Below are 10,000 nucleotides of genomic sequence, written 5' to 3' on the forward strand. Positions count from 1 at the left end.
CAGTTTTGATTTTGTTATAACGTTTACGATGAAATTAAAAAAAAATGGTCTAATATAAAGCTTGACCATCCTCTATTACTTGTACCACTTAAAAGTCAGTTACAAAAATGACACCATTCTCTTGAGTAATTAAGTACTTCTTTCTGAAGTACATGTACCTTAACATACTACTACATAAGGAGTTTTTTTCCGTAATTGCTCAGCCCACAGTATCAATTACAGTGGCGATTATTATTTGCTTATTGAAGCCACAGTGGTCAAGTGTTTGAGACTTCAAAGGTTGGTTGACTGTATGAGTTCTGGCCCCAGTTGTTTGAAGGGTGGACAGTGCTATCCACTGGATAAATCACGACCTACTGGATAATTTAATTGGTTTTGGTAGTGTTTATCTGCTGGACAGTGATTTATCTGGCCGCAGTTGTTCTAAAGGTGGATAACGCTATCTACCGGACGAATCACTATACACTGGAAAGTGCAGTTGGTTCCGCTATTACTTATCCCCTGGATAGTGATTTATTCGGCTGATAGCGCTATCCATCATTTGAACAACTGGGGCCTTGGTGGGTAGCGCTATCCACTTTTTGAACAACTGAGGCCTGGCCCCAGTTGTTCAAACGATGGATAGCGCTATCCGCCGGATAAATTACTATCCACTGGATAACTCAATTGGTTTCGCTAGTGTTTATCCGCTGGATAGCGCTATCCATCGTTTGAACAACTGGGGCCAGGTCTTTATCCAACCTCTCTTCTCTGCCTCCTTTGTCGCTGAGGACAAAGGAGGCAGAGAAAAGAGACCCTGGGAACGAGGTTGGTCTTGATCATCTCTCAGTTTTCTCTAACTTTAATCCATGTTGCCTTTCTATATGTGCCCGCATACAACTTAATACTGGCAAATGTTTGATAGACTTTGTAACAAATTCTGTGATCGGTTAGCATCCCATTTAATGGAAGGGACAAAGTTTTTAACCCATTGACACCTCAAACGCCCTAGGATGACCCCAGTGGACAACTATTGTAGAATCTCCCTGGCATTAGACAAAGTAAAATCTGTCAAGTCTCACTCCCAGGAGTTAAAGGGGATCAGTGATACCCTTTGTTACTCTACAGAAAACAGAGCTAAGTGCTGCCATCAATGAACTACCTGGCTCATTTAGTTTCATTATCTAGACTCAGACTTTATGCTTTACAGTGTGTTTGGGAGCAACTTTACAGCAGCCTATATTTCCGATAAATTATAACAATTTTGTGAAACAAAAGAAGGTAGCATTGCAGACTGTGCAGTATTTCTAGTCACTTGAGAACTTATTCTGCACATCCCCTCAATTTAAACTTTTTCAGTTGATGGTTAAGTTTGTCTATTTTGAAGTCAGAGTGACGTGTTCATGTTGGTATGTACAGTTGTAAACTGTTTCTAATACAATTTATTTTTTATGCCAACAAAAGGAATGTTTAGGTTCAAGGTTGTAGACAAGTATCCGTTCCTGTTTGTGGTGTTAAAATCAACAGTCTTAAGCTTTTTTGCATTGCTAGTCAGAGAGTTGAAGAGAAAAGTACCATTTCAAAACTTGTATGGTGCTGGCCACCCTATAGAAATCCTTTGGCAGTGAGGAAGGGATGACATTATTTGGGGCCTAAGATGGGAAATGAACATTCTCAGGATAATATACAATGTATATATAATATTGTTACATCCAATTTGTCAAATTTGATGGTTCAAAATAAGTAATGACCGCCGCTCATCTGGAAAAATGGAATATAAAGTGCATTAAGGATGACTAGTCTTAACTTCATGAAGAACTTTTGACTTTTGCAGTTTTTATTTTGCTTGATACATAATTTCATTGACCTTTCGGTGTGCATCTCTCTGCTCTCCCAAAGGAATTTGACAACGTTACTTAAACGATCATGTGAATTAAACAGTTTTAAGTGGGGAAGTTCATATGCTGTTCCCAGAGACTGACGACTATGAACAACACCTTTTCATTATTGTTGACAATGAGGTTCTTCTTGAAGTAAGTTCATACAAACATAGTCTTTCTGCTCTGTTTTGGGGTACATTACATGGTTAACCTAGAGTATCCAAGAAAGCTAACAAGTCTGCACTGAGTTTCTTGAGAGTATGTATTTCGCATTCGTCAAAAAAAACTCTACTCTTTTAGCTTAAAGTTAATAACCTCTTATTACATGTATTAACAGTTGCACCACCACAGGAGCTTGAACTAACCTACATGCAGGAGTTTTATTAGAAGCTGGGACCTGGGTACTAGCACTTGTCTACACTGAGTACAGTACCCGCCATTGCTCAAAGGAGGTCTCAAGATCAAAAGCCAGACTATGTATAGGGGTGCCCGCTCACTCTGTCACAAGGTCCCTTCTACTTTAAACCCTGACTCGTAAACACACCTGAATCCATTTCTTGATTTGTCGCACAACAGGCGAGATAATTTAATTGTACAGAACATGACCCTGTCAGGCAAGGGTCAGGCAATTAACTCATACCATGAAAAACCATGTTATGTTTTGTAGTAATTTGTACTATTACTAATGTGGTCAATTAAATTGTCACACTGGAAAGTTTTCACAGGGTTGCCATAAAGGACATTCACCTGTACCAGCTGTTAACCCTGAGCTCACATTGTGAAGGAAATGAAAACCAGAATCAGTTTTTTTTTTATATTGCAGGTGAAAGTTTAATGACATCCCTGTTTAATGCTGGTTTTTTGGGTGTATGCTTTGAATTAGTTCCAGATCGGCTAAATTTTTTTGTTGGGATATAAGTGATATAAGGAAAATGGACAGTGATAGATTTTAATTACAAAAATTGTTTTTGTGTAACACTTTTCATTTATTTAATTTCACTCACTTTAAGATCTACACCATCCCCTCAAGAGAATTTCGTTTTCATCTTAGTTTGAGCTTACAAACTGTTTTCATTTCTAGGGACTTATCTCATTCGCAACACAGTTTGGCTAATTCCATGCCGCATAGATTTTTCAAAATCATTAGTGTTCTTAGAAGTTTCAGTTTCAGAAATTTGTATTTGTTCTGCAACATTAATTATTTTAGTGAAATTTAAAAGAGTTGTTTTTGTGATTATGGCTTATATGTATTGCCCCGTGTATGTATGTAAACTGTATATATATTTCCTAAATTTGGAAAGCACATTATATGTTCATGGAAGAATAATATTCTAAAAATGAACATGTTTATCCAACTAGAAGTATACATCTCTATTCAAGAATTCTCATTATTGGTGGAGAACAGTCATTTTCTGTTTATACAAAATAATGAAAAGCAGCAAAATGATACTTCTCTCAAGCCTTCTACTTCTTTAGAACAGCAAGGAAACTCTTACCCAAAGAACTCATCTTCTTTTGAAAAGAATCCAAAACCTTCTCTGGAGACGAAGAATCTAACTTGAAAGATCCTTCAAAGAAGACATAGGTTTATGATTAAATGAATGATTTATTCTTTTGGAAAGAATCTCGTGTTAGAGTCTGGTGTTTCGCTCTCTTTCTCACTCTTTCATCTTCCACGATACAAAACAAAGACAGTCTTTTAACATTTGAAACTTATCCCGGATCAGTGCAATCAGCAGCGACATAATCTGTTTTACATTTCCACGTTGCACAAATTCTAATCGAAAATCCAAGGCAACACTTGACAACACAGCCCTTTAGTACCATATTCAGCACAGATTTTTGTCCAGGCATATCGCTCCAACACGTCATATTGTTCCTTTTTCAGTTCTAGGTTGAATATCCTAATTTTGCTAAAGCAAATTGCATGCCATCGTGAAACAAATCCTCCACTCTCTTCGCAATTTTGGCGTTAAACCTACGCCTGCGCAATGGTGTTCATGACAAGAATCTTGTCATTCAAAACGGAAACGGATTATCCCAGAGTCTCTCGTAACCCGACCCGCTGGTCACGGGGAACGAAGACTCTGGGAACGAGATTGATCCAGCCGTAGCGTGAAATCTGACTACGTGAGTCGGGATGATTTTCCGTAGTGGCTGGCTACTACGTCGGGTTTACTTCGCTTCTTTGCCCTTTTTCAACGGACATCTCGGTATTTTTTAAAATTCTTAAAAGAATTCCGTTGGATACTATATTCTTTAAAGTCAATTTAAGTTAAAGATATTGTCAAGGTTGCCTCTCATAAGCTGGTAAATCCGTATCATGAATTTACGATACGTTTTGGCAAAGGTGTTAGAATGGCTAAGTGAGACAAGTGAAATATTCCAGTTCAGCACGGGGTTGTTTTTCTTCGGTTAAGTTTGCTTTTAGGATTTAGTGAAGACGTTTTTTATCCGGATACTATACGATGCTATTTTGCTTCTTTGAGTATTGATACATTTGTGTTCTTCACTAGATATTCTTTGAGATATTTGTCTCTGAAATTATATATTTCATCCATCAAATTGTTGTTAGTGTACGAAGCTAAGTGTATGCAATTCGCTTTTGCTCAGAAATAATCTGTTCGTCCCAGCAAGGCGAACAACGGCCATCGTCCTTTGAGCGGAGCCATTTGGCTGTCAGAAACTAAATAAAAGAGATTTTAAACTCCTTAGCCCATGTTTCTTTGTATTTTGCTTTGCTAAACTTAAAATTTACAGACCACCGAGACGTACTCTCCCAAGACCTTTTCAGTCACGGCAGCCGTAGTAGCACCAGCCGCAGTGATTTGTTTAAACTCCCTACTCGTTCGCAAGAAACGGGTCGATTGGAGTATTTTTGCTATGCAAAATAATGTTCACAGTGGAACACACAAAAACGAAGCAAGATTAGAATAATTAACGTAGAAAATTCACCTTACCTTTAAAGCTTGCCGTTTTCAAACAAAAATTATCTGTCCACTTTATCAAATATTTTCAGATGTGAGGTTTAATACTGTGTCAATCATCACGGGCGGAATTCTAATACCAAACCTTCGCCACCGTGACTGATTTGAATGTAATGTGAAGTGCTAAGTTTCTACCCCATATGAACCATGTGAGCGTTAGCCCAACTGATGGAAATGGGCCCACACAAGGACAGAGAAAAACTATGACCAGGGTCGGAATTGAACCTACTACCGTCGGGATAGATCACCGCTGCTCTATCCACTGAGCTACAAGGTCACACGAGAGCAGGTGGTGGGAACTGAAGATCTTTTAAAAGTCACGGCAATTAACGTGTACAAGTACAAGTGAGGATTACGTTTTTGCAAACGTTGGCCGTGTAGCACTTATATTTGAACAGACTTAACTGATTAGAGTGTAATGTGAAGTGCTAAGTTTAGGTTGTGGGTTCAATTCCCACCCTGGTCAGACTTTTTCTCTGTCCTTGTGTGGGCCCAATTCCATCCGAAGTAGGGTCGACGCTCATATGGTTCATATGGGGTAGAAACTTAGCACTTCACATTACATTCAAATCAGTTACGTCTGTTCAAATATAAGTGCTTCACGGCCAAAGTTTGCAAAAACGCAATACTTCCTTGTACTTCGTCACCGTGGCCGAGTGGGCTAACTCGCTCTCAAAAATCCAGAAAGCCGGGGAAAATGTGGGTAGTTCTAATCGCGGTAAGGGAGTTTGGAAATACTGAAGGACACAAAATTAGACTCCCCAATCGGAGCTCAATTCAACATCCGTGGGATATGCACATTTGTCACTACGAAGAGTAAGAAAAAAAAAAAAAAAGGAATCCGCCCCAATTGTTACTGTGGCTGCCTACGGAATCCCACGGAATAATTGGACAACCCTCAACAAAGATTTTAAAGTACTTCCATTTTCTGCATCCTAATATTTTCATTTTTAATTATGTATTTCACTCGTAGTTGTCTGTGTCACGTGACATTTCTTGACTAATGGCGTCATAACGCTTGTTTTTGACAATGGGGAACGTTTACCCAAAAAAATTCCGACAACCTTTTGCTTAAAACTGCTTAAAACAACCATTAACGTATAATTATACCTACAGTTAATATGGCATCGTTCATTTTCATTGTGACTGCTATGGATACTTATTATGCGACTTGACCTGTTGTTTCTGTTAATTTTAATTTACCGTTTCCATTCAGATGGGGATATGATTAAAAGACAGAATGATAAAGCCTCGATAGGAGTACTAAAAGAGCAAGGAACACTGAAACACATTGATATAAGATGACTTTTCCATCCTTGTTTCCGATAAAAGATTTGAATTGTTTTTAGCCGTTAAAAAATCGCATGACACATTTCAGATGAAAGAGCGAGAAGAAAGCTAAGCATGCAGATTTTAAGTTGACGTCGACTGCAGTTAAATGCTTCCTCGTAAAACAAACATCTGCCAATTTATGATCTTGGTCATGCCTTAACACAGTGGAATCAAGCGTTACTTAGCTTCTGGTCCTGTGATGACGAACCTTTTCAAAAATATCAACGGTAACAACCCGAATTTTTCATCAAAGGTAAGAAATTGAACAAGCGCTGGAAAGATAAGTTAAAATGCCGCCAACAAGGACATTGACACGCTATTCAAACATCAGTTACAGAGAAGAAGTCACAGGGCTCAAGTTTTTGTGCAACAACAACCGCAACAACAAACGCTGCAACGTGAAATTTCGGCCACAGTGTCAGAGTAATGAGCCATTAGGTCTTTTGCTTTGTTTCACAGTCGAGCTCTGTGACGAGTGGCGAGAATTACTTTTCGAGAATCCAATTTTTGAATTTCGGTGTGTATTTACCTGGTACTTGAAAAGCATGCGTTAGGATGTTCTCCCACTTCTGAAATTCTATACTTGCAAAATGCATCTCCGCGTCCCCGAGTCCCCACGTCACGAAGTTCCCTCGTCCCCTTCCCATCTTTCGACACAGCCGGATTATTTGAAGAAAGCTGAAAATATGCTAACGTTATCATAAATGGCATTAACTTGACAATTGTACTTAAATTCGAATTTACCTTCAAAGCAAGTTACATGTCTGACATTGAATCGGTTAATGTAAAAAGAAGAACTCAGTCTTTGAGGTTTTACGACCGAAGTTTATTCTCAATGCTCTCCGCTGTGCGGATCACAGCTTCAGTTGGTCGAAGAAAGCTGAAAATATGCTTACGAAATCATAGATGGCATTAGCGCGGCTGATAATTTCACTTCAAATTTACAGTCAAACCAAGTGAAGCGTACCCCTCAAGATTGCATTAATGAACTGATTATTTGAAACTTGAACCCGCTAGTCGTTTCAAGAATGCAATAATGAATTGATTATTCAAATATTGAACTCGCTCGTTCGATCCAAGAATACGGCTAGCGGGTTCCGTTTCCGAAAAATCGATTCAGTATTGCATTCTAGAAAAGACTAGTAAGTTTGAAACCTACTAGTCGCAACAGTGAATTGCTCATTAGAAAACGAAAACCGTTAGCGACTTTAGCCGTATTCTTGGATCGAGCGAGCGAGTTCAATATTCGAATAATCAATTCATTATTGCATTCTTGAAACGACTAGCGGGTTCAAGTTTCAAATAATCACTTCATTAATGCAATCTTAAGGGGTACGCTTCACTTGGTTTGACTGTAATCAAATGTCTGACTTAGCTCACCTCACAATTTGTTGTAAGCAATCTCTGCAAAAGCGATGACCACAGTCTGAAGTTTGTACAGCATCACGCATTGGAAGCAGACAAACAGGACACTTCTGATTTTGCGATACTTCATCCACAAACTCGTACTCATATCCTCCAAAACGGGGCTGAATTTCATTTTCATCATCGTATAAATCTTCCTCTTCAAATTGGCCATCTTCTTCCGAATCCTCCCCGTAGTCGCTGCTCAAATCTATGTAGTCCTCGTACTCCATTTCCGTCTTGTGCGATGGCATCGAAAGTGAAAATTGCCACGATCGACGGGGAAAACCGGGATCAGCTGTTGCGATTGGCTACCTTGAAGAAAGAGATTTTAACATTGAAGAGATCTCAGGTTCGCCACCTGTACGGGTCCGCAAATGATCCCAGGACCGCAAATGATCCCAGAACCGCAAATGATCCCCAAACTGTACCGCAAATGATACCAGGACCGCAAATGATCCCCAAACTGTACCGCAAATGATCCCGGAACGCAAATGATCCCCGTTTTGGACCGCAAATGATCCCGAAAAAAAAGTGAGGAATGGCATGGAGGGTGGAATGGTCTGGATTGAGAATTAATGAGAACAGCGCTTATTTTTATTAAAATCACTTTAAATCATGCATGGCTAGCAACAGGTTTCTGCCTCATTATAGTTTAAATTTGCCACATTTGATTATCGGATACAATCATCAAAAACTAACTTGGACGCAATTCAAAACCGATTGTGACCAGGGGCCTGTTTCTCGACAAGTCCCGATGACTTTTAGCATGTTGTTTTGAGATGACTAAAAGCGGATTGTGAAACACTTAAACCCTCTCCCTTCTTGAGATAAAGAGGGAATTGTGACATGTGAAAAGTTTAGGGACTTTCGAGAAACGGCCCACTGATCTCTTTGACGAGGCGAAAAGGACGCCACCCGGGCCCGGCTTGCAACAATCGTAACATTAATAACTAGAACGCAATGTTTTAGCCTATAAGCTTTGGTTCAACATGCAATACTGCAGTTTTGTTTTCTCCCATGTCTTTGACTAAAAGTCGTCCATTAAACAACTATTACAGAAAACGCTATCATTTGCGTAGACCTGCAATGTTCCACCGCTCTTAAGTACACCTTGTGTGTAGCACTCGAATTGCCTTCCACATCTGGGACAAATCTCTTCTGTTATTTTTCCTTCGCAGTATTTTTGCTTTAATTCCCGAGCAATGGCTAGCTGGGGATTCTGAGCACTTTCCATTTTTCGCCAAAGTCACTATCGGGGGAATCTAGGACAAGCATCTGGCGATTTAACCGATATGTCGGCAAAATCTGGGACATCTAGCACTCGAATTGCCTTCCACATCTGGGACAAATCTCTTCTGTTATTTTTCCTTCGCAGTATTTTTGCTTTAATTCCTAAGCAATGGCTAGCTGGGGATTCTGAGCAGCTATTGGTTCAAGGCTATGATAATGCAGCTCTGCTTCATGGCCAAGTAAGGCCATATCTCTAGTGGCTTCGTTTTCATAACCAGCTCCGGGGTGGATAATATTCAATCCCGTTTCTCCTAAGCTTGATACTACCGCCACCGGGATTTCAAACATGTTAATTAGGCCCCATAAAGCAATCCAGTCACCCCATTCACCGTCCATAGCCATCCTTCTCAGATAGGTATCCCATGCTTCGTGTTTTAATAAATTCTCTGAAATGAGTCTTGTCCGGGGCTGTTGGATTACTACGGAGGTAATTTACCAAGTCACATCGCACTTTTGTGGCACTCTGCGAGACCCTTCCGCGGCGTATTAGCTGGTCATTCATTGCATGGAATAGACAGTTCCCATCTTTGGGGGCTGGAGGATGGCGATGTGTTAATCCTGCCTTTCTTAATTCCATGTCCAACCGACTCTTTGGTGATTTACCTTTGTCTGAAGCTTGCTTAAGCCTAGTTTTCATATGTCGGGAAAATCCCAGACGATCAGGGATTTCGCAGTTTCCCGACCGTCCCAGATTTTGCCGACATATCGGAAAATCGCCAGATGCTTGTCCTAGATTCCCCCGATAGTGACTTTGGCGAAAAATGGAAAGTGCTCAGAATCCCCAGCTAGCCATTGCTCGGGAATTAAAGCAAAAATACTGCGAAGGAAAAATAACAGAAGAGATTTGTCCCAGATGTGGAAGGCAATTCGAGTGCTACACACAAGGTGTATTTAAGAGCGGTGGAGCATTGCAGGTCTACGCAAATGATAGCGTTTTCTGTCATAGTTGTTTAATGGACGACTTTTAGTCAAGGACATGGGAAAAAACAAAACTGCAGTATTGCATGTTGAACCAAAGCTTATAGGCTAAAACATTGCGTTCTAGTTATTAATGTTACGATTGTTGCAAGCCGGGCCCGGGTGGCGTCCTTTTCGCCTCGTCAAAGAGATCAGTGGGCCGTTTCT

At 40.0% G+C, this 10,000-nt stretch overlaps 1 protein-coding gene across 2 annotated transcripts in view; it reads right to left on the reverse strand.

Moving 5' to 3' along the window:
- The window catches only part of LOC138022425 (TNF receptor-associated factor 4-like), a 24,632-nt gene extending 16,782 nt beyond the window's left edge, over window positions 1-7,850 (reverse strand). For both annotated transcript variants that reach the window (XM_068869552.1, XM_068869551.1), the window contains exon 1: window positions 7,559-7,850. In XM_068869552.1, the coding sequence (XP_068725653.1) occupies window positions 7,559-7,836 (278 nt within the window). In that variant the 5' untranslated portion in view covers window positions 7,837-7,850. The remainder of the gene's footprint in view (window positions 1-7,558) is intronic.
- Between the last annotated feature and the right edge of the window lie 2,150 nt (window positions 7,851-10,000).

Source organism: Montipora capricornis, chromosome 10, assembly GCF_036669925.1.
Source record: "Montipora capricornis isolate CH-2021 chromosome 10, ASM3666992v2, whole genome shotgun sequence".
In the NCBI taxonomy this organism is placed as follows: Eukaryota; Metazoa; Cnidaria; class Anthozoa; order Scleractinia; family Acroporidae; genus Montipora; species Montipora capricornis.